The sequence below is a fragment of the Microtus ochrogaster genome, linkage group LG9 (assembly GCF_000317375.1).
Source record: "Microtus ochrogaster isolate Prairie Vole_2 linkage group LG9, MicOch1.0, whole genome shotgun sequence".
In the NCBI taxonomy this organism is placed as follows: Eukaryota; Metazoa; Chordata; class Mammalia; order Rodentia; family Cricetidae; genus Microtus; species Microtus ochrogaster.
This window is the reverse complement of record NC_022034.1, coordinates 32231738-32253391: the sequence shown is the minus strand read 5'-3', so window position 1 is coordinate 32253391 and position 21654 is coordinate 32231738. Positions and strand designations below refer to the sequence as shown.

General features: G+C 41.1%; 1 protein-coding gene across 4 annotated transcripts in view; it reads left to right on the top strand.

The window, feature by feature from the left end:
- The window catches only part of Man1a1 (mannosidase alpha class 1A member 1), a 197308-nt gene that overhangs the window by 31726 nt on the left and 143928 nt on the right, over positions 1-21654 (top strand). For all 4 annotated transcript variants that reach the window (XM_026787398.1, XM_005363630.2, XM_013352414.2 and 1 more), the window contains exons 3-4: positions 14692-14788; positions 19875-19990. In XM_026787398.1, coding sequence (XP_026643199.1) covers positions 14692-14788; positions 19875-19990 — 213 coding nt within the window. The remainder of the gene's footprint in view (positions 1-14691; positions 14789-19874; positions 19991-21654) is intronic.

Here is a 21654-nt window from a genome sequence, read left to right as displayed (position 1 = left end):
GGTTTAATGTTTCTCTAGCCACAGTGTTTTTGTTTTTGTTTCTAAAGATCAGAAGCTGGCTCTCCATGCTGTGCCTCTGGAAGTATCCCTGTCAGATGTTACATTTCCTCCAGAATAACTAGGTAGCAGAAACGCACAAGGCTGTGTGTCAGCAGCATGCCCCCACCCTATGTGGGTGTTTCTTTGGAAGACACAGGCATAATTCGGCTCAGGACAGTGAACAAATTGTAAGCTTAAGGGTCAGTCAGAATTCAGAGCCAACGTTTAATACTTGCTAGAGGTGTGGCCTTGACAAATTACTCAACCTCTTGATTTCCCTCTTGGACGTGTTGTGAAGGACTGAAGGGAGACTGCCTCACGTGGGTCCTGCCCTGTAATGTTCAGTAAACAGTGAGGGACAAAGGGAGAATGCTTTGTGAGCCTCCTGCCATGGAATGGTCAATAAATGCTGGTCCTGTCTATTGTAACATTATAAGGAAGCTACTTTGGGGCCAGCCAGTTTACTGTGTTAAGTTTTACAGCCATTCATCGCTACTCCTAGGTCATACTTTGCAATCAGAATTTCTAGTTATGATACATTACTACTACATTTGGTAGTTAAAAGAATACTTGCTTTTAACGCATTGTATTTCATAGTCAAGAAATTTCTAGAACTTTTCTGTAGTTTACAGATTATTGTCAAGCTCTTAAATGATACTGATCCTGAGAAAAGAATACACATTTTACTAATAATAAAGAGTTTGGAGAATAATTAGTTCACAAACTAAAATAACCAAGCTTTCTAGAGTATTGACATTTTATAACCAGTCTATTTTAATATATTAGGTATACTTCATAATCTTTTGTTTCAGAGAATACCAATTATTGGTGTGAATTTGAAAAAGAAATGCGTGTGCCCTGTGACTGTGCTCTTAGTAACAACTTACTTTTTGTCTTAACAAAGCCAGGAAATGACTAGGATTTATTGTTCAGTGGGTGTCTGTGGTAAAAGACAGTCGATACAAACAGTGGAACATTACTCGAGTACTAAAAAGAAATGAGCCCACTCAGGTATTAAAAGTAACGGCAGAATCAATCATGTGTTCCAAGGGAAAGGATGTGTTACCATGCTTGATGCTGATGACTCCAGGGTTGTCATATTCTGAACAGAGCAATGAAGCAGTAAGCAGGGCTTGATGAAGAGATAACAGGCACAGCAGAGAGGATCTTGGGATCAGTGGAAATACTTATATAGAGTGGTAAAGACACACTTTTGTACATTTGTCAGAAGCCCATAGAACATTCACAGAGGGAACCCTAATTAAAACCACAGACCTTGGGCACTAATGGCATACCACTGTAAGCTCGTCACTTGTAATGAATGTGTCTCTGTACGGTGTTGATCTTGAAGAGATTGTATGCTTGTTGGTAAGGGGGACATAGGGGAACTATGTACTTTTCTGCTAATTGTTATTCTGACTATAAAACTGCTTTTAAAAACCCCTCCATTTAAATAAAAACATAAAACATTGAAAAAAGAAATAAAGAAACACATGTACCCCACTTTTCTTGATAGCCGAAGAACAGAGTTTGATTCTCTGGGTCTGGTTGTGTTGTTTTTTTTTTTTTTTTGTTTTGTTTTTTTTGTTTTTTGAAATTCAAGTTAATCATAGGCTTTTTACAAAACAAAATTTGTTTTTTATTGTTTTTCTTGTGCTATACATTTTTCTCTGCTTTCCTCCCTTCCTCCCCTCTCCCCTTCTACCCTCCCCAAGACCCCCACGTTCCCAATTTACTCAGGAAACCTTGTCTTTTTCTCCTTCCTATTCAGATTCATGTTTGTCTCTCTTAGGGTCCTCTTTGTTGTCTAGGTTCTCTGGGGTTGTGGATTGTAGGCTGATTTTTTTTTTTTTGCTTTATGTCTAAAAGCCATTTATGAACGAGAACATGTTATATTTGTCCTTTTGGGTCTGGGTTATCTCACTCAATATGGTTTTGTCTAGATCCATCCATTTACCAGCAAATTTTAAGATGTCATTGTTATTATTATTATTTTTTACCACTGAGTAGTACTCCATTGTTTAATTGTACTATGTTTTCTTAACCCATTCTTTGGCTGAGGGGCATCTAGATTGTTCTGGCTATTACAGATAATGCTGCTATGAACATAGTTGAGCACATGTCCTTGTGGTATGAATTAACTTCTTTGGGTAAATACCCAAAAGTGGAATTGCTGGGTCTTGAGATAGATTGTTTCCTAATTTTCTGAGAAATCACCACACTGATTTCTAAAGTGACTGTACAAGTTAGCATTCCCACCAGCAATGCAGAAGTGTTCTTTTTCCCCACAACCTCTCCAGCATAAGCTGTCATCAGTGTTTTTGATCTTGGCCATTCTAATAGGTATAAGATGGAATCTCAGAGTTGTTTTGATTTGCATTTCTGTGATGGCTAAGGATGTTGATCATCTCCTTAGGTGTCCTTCAGCCGTTTGAAAGTTGTCTGTTAAGAGTTCTCTGCTTAGATCTGTACCCTATTTTCTTATTGAATTATTTGTACTTTTGATATCAAGTTTCTTGAGTTCTTTGTATATTTTGGAGATCAGTCCTCTGTCCAATATAGGGTTGGTGAAGATATTTTCCCATTCTGTAGACTGCTGTTTTGTCTTGTTGACTGTGTCCTTTGCTGTAATTTACAGAAGCTTCTCAGTTTCAGGAGGTCCCATTTATCAATTGTTTCTCTCAGTGTCTGTGCTACTGGGGTTATATTTAGGAAGTGGTTTCCTGTGCCAATGCGTTCAAGTGTACTTGTTATTTTTCATTCATTCATGTCTGTTTTCATAATTAGTAACTTTACTGTTAATAACTATTCTCAGTAGTACTAATGGCTTTTTAGTATTTGTGAAGTTTAAAAATGAATCTAAATGAACAAAACTTTAGTTTCTATGAACTTACAAACCCATAAACAAATTCCTTTTAAAAATCACATATTTCACAGTATGTATGCACACAAAGGAATATGAGTATATATGTCTTAGGTATCTCAGGTGCTCAGAATCAAACAAGGGCCTTGCACATGCCAAACAAGAGCCCTCCTGTTGAGCAACATCCCTGGCCTAAATATTTCATCCTTGCAAATAATCACATGCCGTTACAGGAAAAAAATAATTGATATCTTGATGGTTACATAGTGACATGCATGTTAAAAATGACTGAGCTTATTTTATGTGTGTATGTGTTCAGTATGGATGCATGTGTGAGTAGGTGTTTGTGTACTTTCATGGGGAGGACAGGACTCCACATTCATGATCTAAATTCAGGCTTTCATTTTTAATCGACCAGTACTTTAGTGATGGAACCATCTCCTCAGCCCTAGACTTATTACAAATTCAAGAACTAAAAAATAATTATTTTTGTATGCAAATAGTTCATGGAAGTCTTTAGATTTTTGAATTGAATAGGAATGCCATGGAATGCCAGCAGAAGATACCAGTTTCTCTGGATCGATAAAAGAAAGATCTTCAGTGGCTGACGCCTTCCATAGTATCTGTTTAAGAAACAGATACTGGAGACCAATTGGTGTCATGGCCCACAAAAGGCCCTCTTCCTGGCCTTACATTGACTGCAGAGGTTCTAGCTTGGCTAATCTAATGAGCATACTTTTGGTGTTAATTAAAAATCAGCTAGATAAAAAGGCCGGAAGCCCTGAGTGTGAACCTTTAACTGAAGTGGCAACCTTTGTATAAAAGGGAGCAAGGTCGTTAACCAGTAGGCAGGTCTTTTCTAGGAAATAGCAACAGTGTGAGTGACAGCCCCTCCTCAGCTTTTGCAAGATTATTTCCTGTAAAGAAACTATTCTCAGCAGCAGTGCTTTGCTCCAGAAAATGTGACCAGACATTCATGCACGAACAACATGGTTGCTAACCTCTAGCCTCGAAGCAGCTAAATTATTACTACCCTTTCAATATTTTGTTGTTCGTGTGTGTGTGTGTGTGTGTGTGTGTGTGTGTAGTTTTGCTATTGCTTTTCTTTGCTTGTTTATGTTGTTTTGTTTATGCCTTGAACTCTGAGACGTTTTGTAAAATAGCATTAGAATTTTATCCTAAAGAGATCCCTTAAATGTGCATGTCTTTTTTTTTTTTGCTAGAGCTATAAATGTTGACTTTTTCTTAGCAAATGAAGATATTTCTTAGAAACCATCATTCAATTTGTCCTTCATAAATAATGATTACTAGAATTCTCTTTTTTTTACTGACTTTATCGGGCATTTTCTTCCTAAGGAAATTGCCATTGCTAACTAACCACTCTCATTTCCTAGGGGAATTCACAGTAACACATTAAGATTCATACAGTAGCATTAAATAATTACTTCTCTAAATATCTCCTGGTGCCCTTCTTATAAAGTATCTTGAAGTTGGCTGGGAATATAGTCACGCTATAGAAATCTGAAGAAAATTCACATGCACACAAGTCCACTTGGGCAAAGGCAGCCCCAGTATCCTGTAATAAACAAATCCTACCCATAGCAACAGAAAGAGGAAGTAGAGTTCTGTAGAAAAAGTAAAGCAAACCTAGTAGATGTTGGCCTGATGGTGCTAAACCTCAGGAAATACCATAGCTGAAATGGAACTGTACCACAGTGGGCAGTCAGCAGCTTAACTTGGAAGAGACGGATTCCTGTTTTTCTTTAAATCCACTGCCAGGCCTGCTAGGGTAGAATGGAGCCATTTCGTGTTTCTGCCTAGCACAAGGCCAGGCAACCAAGAGGATTTTTAGCGTGGACTGGAACCAAGAGCTAAAATGGAGGAGCGTCCTGAGAGTCGAGACCTTCGAGACAGGAAATGGCAGGCTGTGGCACAAGGCTCTTTCCTCCAGCCTCAGCTTGCAGGCTGATAAGGTGTGGTGTGTTATATTGCCAGTCTTGACCACAGTCCCCTACCCTAGAAAGGGCCTCCCCCTGTGTGGGGAGCCGCTGGAGAGCCCAGCAGCTGCAGAGATTCGGAAGTGGTCTCGGAGGAGTGCAAGGGTTCACAGCTTTCCTCTTCCTCTCTGCCGTGCTGGGCCTCAGCTTCTGCAGTCATACGATAGACAAGCCCACAGGGTCTGGTGAGACTTCCACGTGCCAAATTCAGGCAAGCGCCTCTCACAGTTCACTGTGGTAGGTGTGTGACAGAGCTTACTCACTTCCTCCCCTGCAGCTCCCCAACTCTAAAACCCACAGTGATGACGGCGCGTACGGCTTTATTTGTAGAACAGAATGTTTAAAACCCTAAATGCTATCTAAACTGTGAAAGTGCTACTCATCCACAGAAAAGAGAATTAGCCAGAAGTCTGCACACGATATCACATGCATGCCGGGTCTTAAGGACTTGACTAATTTAGAGCAAAAGGAGCCCACAGTAGGACCGGAGCAGTCTGGGGATTCTGGTACTATGGATGAGCTGAGGTGAGTTACTCCCACCTATGGAAATTTGCATACCCAGAGACTCACAAACGGACCCCATGCCTGCAAACCCGAGGCTGTGGTGGGAACTGCTAGTGCTCATGAGGGTGCAAGAACAGATGTGTGGAAGGGTATATGTCTATACTGGTGTACATATGTGTAAGCACACATGAACTTGGCAGTGTGTGTGTTCAGGTCAGCATGCACTTGTATATGTTTTTCTGTGGAGGCCAGAGCCCATCCACCTGTGTTGCCCTCTAGGAACCCTTACCCTTGATTTGTGTTTTGAGATGGAATGTCTCGTTGGTCTAGAGCTTGCCCATTCGGTTAGTCTGGCCAGTCAGCCAGCTCCAGGGATCCCTTTTCTCCACCTTACAAGTGTGGAGCACATGCCTGACTTTTTGTGTGGATGCTGACAATTAAACTTGCACCTCGTGTTTCTGTGACAAGCACTTTACTGAGCCATCTATCCAGCCCCAGCATAGTATGTGCTAAAGCAAAGCCAGAGCCTTTGTTTTCAATTTCCTGCATCCCCATCATTTCTAGTTGCTCTGGACCAGACCATTGCATCTTGCCTGGTCCTTTTATTTTAGCCTCTTTCTTGATCAGAGCCAGGCAAAGGTAGCAAGGCTGGGATCTTGCAGAAGAAACCAAGTGGGTTTTAATCTATCCTCTGCCCCTTTACCTCCATGAAATATAGCACTTTCAGTTAAATAGAATTCTGATAAACAAAACTCTTTTTTAGTGTGATATGTGTACATTTGCCTCATGAAGTTACTCTGCTTCTTCAGTCTGGCAAACTGTCTCTGTCTCCTTTTACAATGCTTGTCCTGGCATCACCAGGTACTCAATAAGTTGAATTGTCATTGCAATATTGGGAACCAGGACCTTAGAAATAGAAGATTTTCATAGCCTTAGGAAAAGGGAGAGAGAGCTAATGTATTTCAGAAATTCAAAGAGAAATTGAACACAGCATATGAATAAGAGTTTTAATTTAATGCAGGGTAAAACTGGAAACTAACCTGGCCAGGAAGGGGGTTCTTCTGTGCAGCAGGATGATTGCTAGAAGGTGATGAGGGCGGGGGGCCTCTCTAGTGGAGAGCCTTCTCAAGAGTCGTAGGTGGCATCTTGATACCTGCTTTAAATGAGGGCACTCAGTGCTTCTGGATGTAACCATGATAGACTCCAGGTCTGCAGTCACAGAATGCAGAGTCATCCCACGGTCTGCATTCTGTCACCTCCAAGCGACATTGGCCTTTCTTTTCTGTCCCATTAATTTACTTCTCCTTCAGTTGCCCTGACGGCCCTGGCTCTGAGTTTCCTAAATGCCTACTTGCCTTTCCCAGAGTGTTCTTTCTTATCTCAGCCCAGCTCCAGAAACCTGGAAGAGGAGCGAGAGGCTGGAGTGAGGGAAGAGAGGTGAGCGTGCCCAGGGAATTGGGCTGCTAGTCAGCTCACTTGTACTTTTAACTCCTGACTGTGCTGCCAAGGTTCATGCTGCCGCCACCCCTCCACTCTGGTATGCAAATACTAGTTTTAGATTCACAGCAAAATGGAGCAGAAAGGTTCAAAAGTCTTCCCTTTGATCTCTCCTACTGTCAACTCCTTATACCACAGCACACTGATCCCTTGTTTTTCCTTTCCCGACAGTTTCTCTGTATAGCCAGGCTGGTCCCAACCTGTGATCCTCCTGCCTCAACCTCTCAAGCCTTCTCATTTCAAGCTTGCACCGCCACACCAAGGCAGGATTACTCTTTTTGAGGAACGAGAAAGCTAAAAGGTTAGCCCCTCGAACAGCAGGGCGCATGCTCACTGCTCAGTGGCTCTGGGTTTATCTGAAGGTTCTGCCTGGTCACCTGGCCTCCTGCTTCCCAGGGCCCCTTCTGGGTGAGAAGTCTTGGCTGAGAGACACGGTGAAAGGGTAAACAGAGGGAGGGCTGGCTAGATTGCTGCCCCTTGCTGCCTTATCCGGAACTCCCTTCTGTGGGCGAGGTGAGTGGGGCGAGGCCATGCTCTGATGCTCTCCAGTTACTTTGTCCATTGTTCCCTTGCACTTTTCTGGCCTCGCTGCCACCAAAGACTGAGGAGAGGTTGACACAATGACTTTAAGATATTTTCTGTTGAGCTTGTATCTGAACATTCTAGAAGTTATTTTTATATAGCAGTCAAGTCATTTCTGGCAAGGTTTGGGAGAAGCTACGGTCCTGATTTTATTTTATTCTTTTTTTTCCCCCTACTGGCAAGATTTTAAGTTATGTGTTTTTCGGAGAATGGAGCCTAAGCATAATTTAAAAGGGGGCTTGGAAAATAGCTCCGTAACTAAAGGCTTGGTGTGCAATCACGAGGACCTATGTTCTGTCTCCAGAAGGCTCACTGTAAAAGGCATGATGTGATCGTGTGCATTGATGATCCCTACCTTGGGGAGGTGGCGACAAAAGGATCTCTGGGGCTTTATGGCCAGCCAGCCTCACCTACTCAGTGAACTCCAGGTCTCAGCCAGGAGCCCTGTCTCAACCAAACAGCACCCGTGGTTAACATCTGGTTTGCACATGCGTGTGCAAGCAGTTACCCACATATACTCATGCCCAACTCAGCCACCAACACATATGGGCACATAGTTTTAGCTGTAAGAACTGGTAAGTTAAATAGATCTCTTTTACCCTAGACCTCCCCTGAGTAGCTTCTAGAACAACAGGAACAGGAATACTACCGGGCTACCAAACATCTCTTTAGGGCCACACAGCCAGCCGCCTTACAAGTCAGCAAGGGTGGTTTTGTGTCTTGGCCCCCATACTGCTCTTCATTCACTGTATGCTGACGCCCATTAGCTCAAGAGCTTCTGCATGAAACTCTGATTTTTACACATTGATTATTTTTAAATAGACTAAGCAATTTTAGCCCCTGGAGCCTGCTTGCTTTACATAGTCTGTGAAACTTAACCCAACATTTGTTGGCTGTTGATAGTGGCTACTGACTTTCTATGTTTTAGAGTTCAGAGGTTGCTACCCTTCTAATGGACTCCCTTTACCCCAAACCCCAGAACTGCCTTCCCTCAGTTCCCCTCTGCTCTAGGAGTTCCCTTAGCTTCTTGCCCTAAGCCTCTGGATGACATCATGCTATGAAAATTGTTCTCTCCAGAAACTCTAAGTACCCACGGTCCCTTACCCATCTCATGTTCATATCTTCCTAGTTCTTGCAGCCAAAAGACCTTTTAGAATACATATCCTAAGCGGGGCAGTGGTGGCGAAGGCTTTTAATCCCAGCACTCGGGAGGCAGAGGCAGGTGGATCTCTGTGAGTTCGAGGTCAGCCTGGTCTACAGAGCTAGTTCCAGGACAGGCTTCAAGCTCTATAGAGAAACCCTGTCTCGAAATTCCAAAAGAACACATGCCCTTTACAGGCTCACCCATGGAAACAAGTAGATGGGACTTCAAAACTAAAACTGGCTCATTGCCCTAATCTAGAAATGACCATTTCCGTTCGTTCTGTGTCCTTCTGGGTAGCAAATCTTTGTTCGTGCTATTAAATATATATACACAGACAGACAACTCAGGTACAGAAGTACATATTTGTCTGGTTTGTGTATATTTGTCCTTTCTGTTTATATATTAGGAACAGTTATGATGAAACTTGGAGATTACAAAGATCAATTACATATTTCTCGTTTAATACAAATGATCCTAATACTTAAAATGCATTGAGCGTTCGCAGTGTGTTGGTCCGTACATTTGTTAAATGCATAATTTTATTGAATCATCACAACCAATGAAGCTATCCTTTCGTTCTTTCACATCTGATGGATGCGGAACGTGGGATCAGAGAGATAAATCGCCTCACACGGATGCATCAGTGTTGTCAAAGCTGCCATAAGAAGCTAGCTTGTGAGGTGCCTAGACCTGCCCTGTGTAGCACTTCTAAATATAATCATGTGGTTTTCTGTAAGGACGCACAGGGAAGTAAGCAAACAGTCTCATCAGACAAAAAGCTGCACTGCAGAGAAGAGAGGAAGAGATTTTGATCACGCCAGGAATCAACAGCATCCTTTGTATTCTGTAATTGCTCTGCTCACTGGCATACTGCGTAGGACTGAACACTTACTTCATTTCTGCCTCTCAGCCTCTCTTCCTTTTCCCTCCAGACCCTCTGTTTCTCTCGTTGCTTAGACTGCTGTGTGACCGTTCTTTGTGGATTTGTACATCACTGCTTCTACAACAGCCCCTGGCCTCTGGATTCTCTCAGAATGTCTTCTCAAGTATCCCAGATAGAGATGGGTGGGTCAGTTTGGCTTCACCCATAAGCGGTAAGAGTGACTGACTAGAGACCTCACTCAGTTTTCTCTCTTTGAATCAAGTACCAGGCCCCGGATCACTTGGTTTGCCATGGTCAACCACAATTTGCAACAGGGTGCCAAGTGTGTTGGCACATACCAGAGGCAGGTGGGTCTCTGTGAGTTAGAGATGACCCTAGTCTGCAGAGTGAGTTCCAAACCAGCCAAGGCAACATACTTAGATGCTATCTCAAAACAAACAACAAAAACCAATTTACAAAATGAAAGGTCTTTAAATGGGACTGAAATCACAAGCGTTCTAGAGAAAGAAGTGACAGCCCAAAGTGTGTATGTAAGTCTGACTGGCAAAAATGCTAAGATTTTTAAAAAGATGCTTTTAATATGTCTTATCATGAAAATCTTAAAATTATATAAATAACAGAATTATTTCTTAAGGTAGTTCCACTAACAAAAATACAGCTATGAAATCTGCCAATAGCTCGGGGAAATACAAGCATATTTACTGTCTTTCCACTGTCCTTGGAACGACATAGCCTTTAAAAGAAATTATTTGAGCACATCTATAGAGCTGTACACGGTATTTTATTCGTCTGATTGTTCTGTATTTGTAGGCTTTTATTGAGAATGTATGTGAGACTGTTAAGCTTCCACATATTATCTTTTAGATTTTAGGAGAGATAGGCTTGTTTGCTTCCCTTTGAATCCTTTAGCATCTTATTCTTCATGGAGTAACAGACACTCAATAAATGACATTGCCTAATTCCTCAGCCCTGATGTCAACTGTAAAGAAGAGTACAAATTGAGAACTCCTTTCTATGAACACAGAGTCAAGGAGAAGCAAATGCTTTTTTGCATATTGTATGCTTCGATTCCTTCCTTTCTGGGTCCGGACAATAGATTGCTATTGCACAGTTTTGTGTCCTTCCTTTGTTTCTATCTACATACTGTGTTAGCCCTGCTCTCCACCAGTGCAAATCCAAGTCTAGTTTGCTCTCCATTCCTCTTGTGAGGGTTTCAGTCACTGCATTTGAAGACCTAATCAACTTCTGGTTTAGCCCAATTTTAATCTTTCCTCTTAGAATGACAAGCTATAGAACCCCGGTTAAGTATATAAAAGGCTACAGAACAAAGTAAGAGGCCCGTGAAGAGGGAGGATCAATCCTTTCATGGACTTTCCTGGTGACAGTTAAAGTTTAGAAGTGACCTTCTTGTCTTCTGAGTGTGCTGTAACACTGAGTCTGGAGAGACTGAATGTCTTTGTCCCCGTGGTCCCACAGCTGGCCGTGGCAATACTATAGAATGGCAGGTACTTGCTGTGTTTTCCTATATCTGTGATGTCATAAATCTGAAAAAACAAATTGATTTTATGTATGACTTGTGGATCCAGTAGCATGATTGTACTATGTATACACACACCCTTTCATATATGTATATATATAATCTTACAGCTTGATATACTGTGGCAGATTATTTCACCCTAAGGTGATCAACACTGGAGCCCATCAACAATATGGTTGTTTCCCTTCACTTTGCAGAACACTGAAGAAAGCGCTCGTGCTGTTCCATTCAGGATATCTGATCACATTATTATCTTCTTTTCTCACTTTAACTCATAGATGAGAACTCATCAAGGGATGAGAAAACCATGTTGGGAAATATGTAGCAATTAATGAAATACCAGCAAATAACATCTGATCTTCCCATGGGGAAAAAGGATAAGAAAAGCTAATAGGTTGGTTGGTAGATAGGTGGGTGGGTGAGTGGGGTAGGTGGATGGATAGATGGATGATAGATAGATAGATAGATAGATAGATAGATAGATAGATAGATAGATAGATAGATAGACAGACAGACAGACAGACAGACAGACAGACAGATAGATAGATAGATAATACTTACAGGGATTATGCAATACTGTACATTGTATAAATGATAATCCTTCCTTCGAGGCAGTGTCTTATGTAGCCAGCAGACCTCAAACTTATTAAGTATCCAGGCATGGCTTTGAACTTCTAACCCTCCTACCTGTACCTCTTGAGAGCTGAGATTACAGGTATGTGTCACCATGACTGGTTTGGATCATTTTTGACAGAGCAGCACCTTCTCTGTGGGAAAGCCATATGCTGTTTTAAGCCATTAAGAGTATGTATCACTAGTTTCCACTCAGATTCAAAGCCAGAACAATAACTATACCATGTTTTTGTTTTATATGAGTAGAATATATCAAAGCTCTTGATATTTTAAAGCATATTTGGAAATTCACAAGAATGAGGATTTTAGCAAAATGCGGCGCATTTGATGGAGGGTGGGTGTCAAAACAGGTAAAACTGGGATACAATCTCCAGGGGTTTTGTGGATTTCATATACCTGTTCTTTCCGTGAAGCTCATTGCTTTCTATTTTCTGTGATATGAACACAATTGGCTTTCAATATAGACTTAACATTTATAAACACACAACTACATGTCATTTGTCAGGCGCTGTGCTACGTGCAAAGTCATAGACCATGCTTCTAGAATCCTACCATGAACGCTGTGAGAAACTGTGATCCTGGTTTTTTGGATGAGTAAAGGTGATCTCAACAGAAGCCACCTCATCCATGCACGTGTGACCAATCAGTTGACTTTATAGGCTGGAGAAGTCCAGTTACCTAACCTCAAGTCTGTTCCGCCTTCCAATAAAGATAATCTATATGGGAAAATCCTTGAAAACTTTACCCTGTAGACACATTTTCTGCTTACTGGAAGATCCAGCCTGATACCTGAAGGTAGACATTCTGTTACAGACTCATTAGAGTGAGGCTGTGGAAGGCGCAAATTCCCGCCCTCAGGCCTTGGAGCCAGGCCAGTGTGGGCATGTGAGCTGGATCCTTGGTTATAATGTCCTGACTCTGAGTCAAGCTTTATTTTGGCTTGAAGTTCTGAGCTTCAGTCTCCTCCTCTACCAAACCAATATGGTGTGAAGATAAATGTTAAAGGGTTCTGGCAAAATTGGAGCACCATGAAGAGGGGAAATGGTTAGCCAGAATCACCAGAAGATAGTATATAGATTCTTGTTTGCTTGTTACTAGTAACATGGGTGAGAATGAAAAATAAGATAGACAGTATTTAAACAAAGGTACTCATTATTGTGTTAAGGGACACGTATAGACTCTGCTTTGAGTCTAACTGAAGAACTTTTGCGATAACTAACTCTTGAATAGTGTCAACAAATTTACATGATAACTTTGCAAAAGCATGTTTATGTTTATTTATTTTATGTAGTAATAGGAGCAGCGGGCTACGTTCCTGGAACCCGGCTGCCCACATGGCTAGCTTTATACCTGAAATAATTACACGGAAACTGTATTCTTTTAAACACTGCCTGGCCCGTTAGTTATAACCTCTTATTGGCTAGCTCTTACATATTGATCTAATCCATTTCTAATATCCCTGTAACACCACTAGGTGTCTTACCGGGGAAGATCTTAACCTTCGTCTGTTTCCGGTGGGAGAATCATGGCAACTGCCTGACTCTGCTTCTTTCTCCCAGCATTCTGTTCTGTTTACTCCGCCTACCTAATTTTCTGTCCTATCAAAGGCCAAGCAGTTTCTTTATTAATTAACCAATGAAAGCAACAGATTAGAAAGAAGTCACTCCCACTTCAATTTTACATGTGTATTTTCCCTGAATGTGTATGTATGTGCTGCATGCTCATGCCTAGCGGCCAAGGAAGTCGGAAAAAGGCATCAGGTCCCCTGGAAGTGGTGTTGGGGATAGTTGTGATCCACTATGCTGTTGTTGGGAGCTGAGCCTGGTTCTCTGCAAAAGTAATAAGGGCTCTTAATTGACACATTGTCTCTCAGGTTCCTTATTGATGTTTTTAATGGTCCCATAAAATACAGAACCAGATGAAAACATTTTCATATCATATCCATATTTGATGCCTATTACCATAAGGCAGTGGCTTGAATAAACATGAATTGAGTAGCCCTTAACTCTTTAAAAACTCTGTATAAAAATAATTATAACCCAGGACTGGTAGCACAGAACTATAATCCTAACAATTTCAGAGGCTAAGTCAAGAAGATTTTGAGCTCAGACTGGGCTACATGGTGAGTTCAAGTTCAGTCTGGGCACTTAGTGAGATTCTATCTCAAAATAAAATCTCAGAGATCTAAGGAGATGGATCAGTGAAGGAGTGCTTTTCTATTGTGTAAGAGGCCCTGTGTTTGATTTTCAGTCCTTAAAATAATAATTATTACACATAGACTTTGAATCATAAAACTTTTTTGTTCAACTAATGATTGGGACAACTGGTTGTATTTAAAAATATTATTGATCTCTAATTTGAGAATAGGTAGAATCTATCTCTAGTTAACATATGTGTACACAAATACATATTTATTATTAAAGACTGATTATAATACACAAAAGGTTTTCAAACTTCTGACATAACTGTAGGGTTTCTTTTTTCTTTCTTGTACTTATTTCAAAATACTTTTTCATACTTCTTGGTCAAAAGGCATTGAAGTATTTCAAGTGATAACCTTGAACATTTGTCTGTGTAAACAAAATAGGAAGGACTTTGTACAAAAATATGAATTCCAAGTTTCCAGGTCTAATATTTTATAAGAAGGAAATAGATAAATATAGGAATGATTCATCATTTTAGGATGAACTAAAGTTCTGTTGTTGAGAACTGACTTATGAAGATAATCAATATATACATCATATATCATTCATATATATTACATATATATATATATATGATTAAATAGGTTCCAAGAAGGAAAATTTATATTTGTAAGCATAAAGAAATAATGCATGTGTTCTGTTCATGTCTGTCCTAATTTACGTAGCGATCACTCTCTTAATTAATCACCAGCCTTTTAGACGAAGCACTGAATTTTAATGCTGTAACCTTCAAATCCAAAGACTATGATCTATCTTGTAACAAAAACATCCCAATTCAAATTGTAATCTCCTTTTTATCTCTGCTCAGATGATGAACCATGCTTGGAATAATTATAAACGTTATGCCTGGGGCTTAAACGAACTGAAACCTATATCCAAAGAAGGCCATTCGAGCAGTTTATTCGGTGAGTATGTGCTTTGATTCCAGGATGGGTCGTTGCTGATGTTTTGTTTTTTGAGACGCATTCTCCCTACTCTTAGCCCTGGCTGGCTTAGAACTGAGCACGTAGCCCTAGTTGGCTTTGAATTCACAGCCCTGCTCCCGACTTCGCCTTCTGTCACAGTTTCCTTTCTGTGGCTGTAAAGAAATACCACTACCGAGGCAATTTATGGAAGAAAGTATTTAAGGGGCCTTACAACTTCAGAAGGTGGTCCGTGGCCATCAGGGTGGGGAGCATGGCAGCAGCTAGCAGGCATGGCTCTGAAGCAGTAACTGAGAGCTGATATTCTTTTACACAAGCAGGAGACTGAGAAAGGCTTCCTAGTAATAGCGTGAGTTTGGAAACCTCAAAGCCCACCCCTAGTGACAGACATAGCTCATCATCCTTCCCACACACCTCCACCAACAGGGGTCCATGTTTTCAAATATGTGGGTCAATAGAAGAGCATTGTCATTCCAACTAGCACACCTTGCCAGAAATTAGAGTTATGAACCACCACTGCTGGCTTTTTATCGAGAGTGTCTTTTCCCTGAACTTACTGCTGGTCAGAAAGCTTGTGGGGATCTCTGATTCTGCAGGCCCCTCCATGTTGCTAGGAAACCTGAAGCCCTGTTGGAACTGTGGAAAGATTGCACTTAAAGTATCTCCCAGAAAGAACACCAGCTTTGTGTCGGAGAGACCTGTGTAACTGTAAAACATCCTCATGCCCAGGGCTGACTTCTGGGGATTGAGTGCACAGCAGGGTTTTAAGGTCTAGGGTGATTCCTGTAGATGAGTATTTAGTTACCTGCATTAAGGACTTCCTGCCGCATAAAAGTTCTGTCTTTCTAGATAAGCTTGCTGAGGCACTGGGCCGTGGCGATCCCTTCCGTAACTCAGTTTTGCCTATAGCTTTCCACTGTTCTGTGGAAGACAAGGCGGGCAGATTAGGCCAGCTGTTTGAGCTTCCACCTATCTGCTTTATGCAGTACTGCACTTGGTGCTCACAGGAACACTCTGATTGGCACTGTTTGTATTAATAATGCGCCTATTGTGGAAAGGAGGAAACCACCAGAAATGTTTGATGGCGGTTTTGTTTGAACAAAGGCCTCCTCAGGGCCACCTCCTGGGCTCGGTTTCTTTTCAGCTCTCTGAAGGGTAACTGTAAGTAATGGGGAAATGCAAAAGAAGAACTCTGGGACTGCCAAGCTCACCAGCATGCCTTTCCGTACTTCAACGGGACGTCTTAAATGGTGCCAGTTCATATAACAAGTAACAACTTCTGGTGACGCTTATGGAGCAATTATTGTACAGAGCCACTCTGCTACATAGCATTCGATCTCATTTTTTCTGTGCATTTTTGGTGAGGAAGAAATTGGAGCAACGGAGAACTTTCTCAGAGATAGCTACCCATGCTCTGGCACAATGGGACAGCAACTATAGTGTGTCTGACGCCATGTTCTTAATCCTGGTACCTGGGTTTTCTGTGTCTTAAGGACTTTCATCAATTTAGCTACAGTTCCGTCACTCAAGGAGATAATCCAAGTTGTTGCAAGAGTTGATGGGCTAGTGTAGCCAGTGCGCATGTGCACAGTGACTTGTCAAAGCATGAGGTGGTTCATACGTGGAGGTCCTGGAGCCTATGGGATCTCATGTAGGGAGAAGGGTGGAAGAGACTGCTCTGTCACCATAATGATTCGGTTCAGAGACGGGGAACATAAGCTGGGAGTGCCTGCAGCAGACGTGACCTTAGATGTCGCTAATGCAGTCTAGGGACTGTGACCAGGTCCCAGGAAAGAGGAGAGGTACAAGGTTAGAGGAACTAAAATTTCATGGTGAGTCAGAAGTCCTTCCCTTTTCATTGTTTACTATTGTAACTTAAAAAAAAACAAACAACCTGAATCTGAGCTGGGTAGATGGCTCAGCGTTTGAGTACACTGGCTGCTGGTGAAGATAGCCTTGATTTGATTTCCATGACAGCACACAATTGTCTACGAACTCTAGTTCCAGAAGATCTGATGTCCCCTTCTGGCCTCACAGCAACTGCACATATGTGATTGGAAAACGCACACAAAGGCGAACCACCTAGACACACAGAATAAATAAAAAAATAAATCTTTAACAGTAATTACTCTATTTTTTTTTTACTTTGCTCTCAGTGAAGGTTTATCAGAGAACTCAGTTATATGTTAATCATAATCTTGAATAAATCACTTGGTTTCTGTTAATAGATCAATGATCTTAATAATAAACTTTACGGACATTTCTATCTTCTTGTTTTTATAATTTTCACTGGATTTATCAGTAAAAACACGTTATGAGCCAGATGAATATTTACTCTTTACAAAGGGCCTCAGATACTAATATGGCAGAATGAACTGTATCTATTTCCATTTTCAAATTCGAATAGGCTATAGAACATTTTCTTGTACAATAAAATCAATATCTGGGACTTAATGCAAAAATGAAAAGTCCTTATTTCTGAAGGTGAGGAAAACTTTTAATTGTCTTATTTAGATGCATCTGAGCCAAATGCTTTGTCTGCAAGAAGTATGTCAACCTGTGTAGTCTTCCAGCAAACCATAGATGACAGGGATATTTCTTGCCCCTCCCGCCTACTTTTTCAGAGTGGTTATTGGTTTGCAGTGGCTTATGCAGAATTTTGTCCCTCAAAGCAGCCTGTTTTTCAAGAGACAATCGGCTCTGTGAACCTCATTTTTGCCAGTCATTAACATCTGGGGAGCCCTTCGACACTGTTGCTTTTTTCTCAAGGCTCTTTCTAGTTACCCGAAAGTCAGCTGTTAGCCAGGGAAAGAAAAACTGATGCTAATGCTTAACTTGAAAACGATGCTAATGAACATGAGAAATGACCGGGGAGTTGCCACCTCCCAGTTCCACTGTAAAAAAGGAAAACAGAGCTAGTGTTTTGACAGAATTGTTCCTCAAAGAGAACCGTTTGTGTTTGATCAGGTATATTCAGTATAAAGTATAACAGCAACAACAAAAAAAGCTCATAATGACTGAGAAATTAGAAATAAATGATCATATGAATCTGTTACCACGTTTCAGAATGTGACCTGAAAACATCCCCTTTAATGTTTCCCTTGATCCCACAGTTTTGTTTCCTCCCTAAATTGTATTTTTGAGAATATTGAGTTATAATAAAGTGTAAGGCTAAATGTTTTCTAACTTTTATGTTTTATCATTATGTAAGATTTAACTTTAGTCTATTTTAGAAAGCTAAGTGTTTTAATGTTACAAGGGAAAGGGCCCCTTGTTTGTCCCAGCTGCCCGGCTAGCTTACACCCCAAATAACCACACAGAAACTGTATTAATTAAAACACTGCTTGGCCATTAGCTCTCACTTCTTATTTGCTAACTCTTACATATTAGTTTAACCCATCTTTACTAAGCCATGTGGCTGTGGCTTACCAGAGATTCTAACTGGCATCCATCTCAGGCAGAGGATCCATGGCTTCTTTGACTCTGCCCTTCTTCCTCCCAGCATTCAGTTCTGTTTACCCCGCCTACCTAAGTTCTGCCCTATCAAAAGGCCAGGGCAGTTTCTTTATTCACTAACCAATGAAAGCAATACATAAACAGAAGGACCTCCTATACCTTTTTAATATTCTATTACTTGTGGTTTTCTAATGATGATTTCTCAATTGTTACTTGAACACTGTGTGCACTGAAGTGTGTTCCATTTTAATTTATGGATCTGCACTGAATAAATGTAGTATTCAGTCTCTCAACATTCACTTATTGAATTCCACCTCTACAGTCTTGGAGGGTGCCATGGAGAATGTGGGATGAAGAAAACATAATCTCTCTCCTAAGGTTTGTAGTCTCAAGGAGGACGAACGTGATGCATTCCTGAGGATGCAGTGAGAGCTCAGAGGAAAGATACAGAACCTGGGCCTGACTAGGATGAGAAGGGAATCAGTATCAGTCACAATGTTATAGACGTTGGGGATTTCATGTCAGAGTACAGAACACCTCCTACTTACCCATGCTTTTGTTTCCTGGATTTTAATCGCCTGTAACCAACCACAGCCTGAAAATATTGAGACGATTCTAAAAATAAGAATCCTTATGCTTTAGCCGGTATACAATCCTGAACAGTGTCCTGAACTGTGACCGCCTCCAGCTCCTTCCTGGCCTGGATAGACGCATTCCCATATCCACAGTACATGCTACCCCCCTGTCAGTCATTGGGTAGCCATTTTGCTTCATCCCTCTTTGCATTTTATTCTTTATTCCCAAGTCACCGTATTTTACTAATGGTCCAAAAGTACAAGAGTACCATGCTGACAATTTGGGTGAGCCAAAAAGAAGCCAAATAGTATTTTTTTTAACAATGAAAGTACCTGGTATTCAGCTTAATATGGAAGAGGAACAGGAAAATCCTATGCTGAGGTTGCTAAGAGCCACAGTTAAGGTGAATCTTCTCTCCGTGGAACTGGGAAGAAGGAAAAAGGAATCTGCGTTAGTTGTGTTATCCCACATCAAACTGCAAAAGTTATGGTCACAGTGCTCTAAGTGTTAAAATGGAAAAGGCATTAACTATGTTTATGCTCAGGGAAAACGTGGTATATACGAGGTTCAGCGCTATCTGCTACTGCAGCATCTCCCAGGCTTCTGGGAACATATTGTCTGCAGATAAAGGGTGACTACTGCAATGATTTAAAAGAGCTCGCGTGGCGATAATTCTACGTCCAGCAAACTTCACACCCGTGCATTCCAGTACAACTATACAAAAATTAATGACAACCGCCTCTTTGCTTCGGCTTTTCTTTCTTTCTTATTCTAGAGAATGCAGTCACGGATGAAGTTTCCCAGGGGTTAAGTTTTTACAGCTTGGAGCAAATGTTAAAGATCAGTGTTCGTAGCCTAGAGCCTAGAAAAATGTTTGTTTGGGCATGCTGTATTTCTTACATTTTATTTTTTGAAAGAAATTAATACTCTACTCAGTATCACTGTCTGTCAATGAGTTGAGAATTACTCTCAGATTTTTCTAGTTTGCATATATATATCTCAAAAATATTGAAAAGCTATTTTTGGTACTTTTCAGGCAACATCAAAGGAGCAACGATAGTAGACGCTCTGGATACGCTTTTCATCATGGGAATGAAGACCGAATTTCAAGAAGCTAAATCATGGATTAAAAAATATTTAGATTTTAATGTGGTAAGTTAAATCGAAGTTGCTCATTGAGCCCTTAACTTTTAGCCTATCCATACACTGTAGGGGATACATTTGTTATAATCTGTGCCAGTAGAAACAAATTTAACTTTTTAATGTGTATGCATGTGTGCATGTGCGTGAATGCGTGGTGTGTGTGTGTGTGTCTCTGTGTGTGTGTCTCTCTGTGTGTATAATGCCATTGGCTGTAATCCCTCTGACATCATCCATCTCATCTTCCTTAGCTTTGAGACAGGGTTAGGGTCTGCCTGTTCCTAGCTCTCCAGCACTGGGATTAGATGCACATGCCAACACACCCAGCTTTTTGACATGGCTTCTGGGTGTAGCGGCGTAAATGAACGGCAGACAGAAATTATAATAAAATATTCAGCTTTAATTATGAAAAGACTTACAGAACCAAAGTTCCCGCAGAGAACAGGAAAGCAGAAGGGAAGGGGGGAGCACACCAGCAATATTTATTAGTAAAAAATATCCTCAGGGGCTCCCGCCCTACAAGCAAGGTGATTGGCTGGGGCTTCCCTTACATCTGGGGATCAAACTCAGGTCCTCTACTTGAGAAGCACGCACTTTGCTGAGTCATCTCTCCAGCTCCGAATGCTGCAGCTTTGAATAGTAAAGACATTCTCTGCTCTGTCCTTCTCAGTTATTATACATGCATGTGTCCTTTTGTCAAATTAAGGGTATATCGAAAGAAAGATATTTAAAGTAGCCTACATTACCCATCTTCCTGTTTGAATTACCACAGCAGCCCCATGAGATGGATACTGAAGCCTCAAAGGCTTATTCCAGAGCATAATGCTGGCTGTATGTTGAAGCCATGACTCTGTCACAGGGCCATGTCCCCAGTACTTAATCCTGACATTGTACAAGACACAGAGCATTGGCAGCCACTGTCACTTAACTGCGGCTTCCAACTTCATTGTTCTTACACTCTTATCATAAAAGAAAAAAGAGGAAAAAAAATCACCTCCATCTAGATATCTGAGCGTAAATAACAGTCTTCAGCTTTTAATATGTGTGCATTCTTGGCAAATAACCTGAGACCAAGTGTGTTCTGAGGGAGCAGAGCAATAGAGGGAGGCGAATCCAGTGTTTAATTACCATGGTCCAGGAGAACTGGGTCTCCTTGGATCTAACTGGACAGTCTTTGTTTTGCCCCATCAGGATGTTGGCAAGGAACTTATTCGAAGAAAAGGAAGCATGTTGGTCCTAACTCTTTAAAAGTCCTAACTTAGGGCTGCACTATTGGTATTCTTTTAAATATCAGATAACTACAGAAATCTTTGTAAGCCTCTTGTCTAGCTAGAAAGTGTTCAGTCGCACCTGGGGATCCTCGCAGCCAAGGTAGAAGATGCATACTGCATGCTGAGATGGGATGGAGGAGGAGGATGCTCCTGCTGGCCCGGCTGTGTTGTCATTCCTCTGTTCTCATGAAGAGTGAACATCAGAGCTAGCCAGAACACTCAAGATTAGTAAAGCAAGTCCTTGTCCATCACTTTGACAAGCACTCAAGATCAGTAAACCAAGTCCTTGTCTATCACTTTGACTTTAACGCATATATAAATTACAGTATTCCAACACTACAGATTTTTGGAGATCAGTGCATTAAGCTCTTATTTTATTTTTAATTTTCTAGATTTATTTTCATG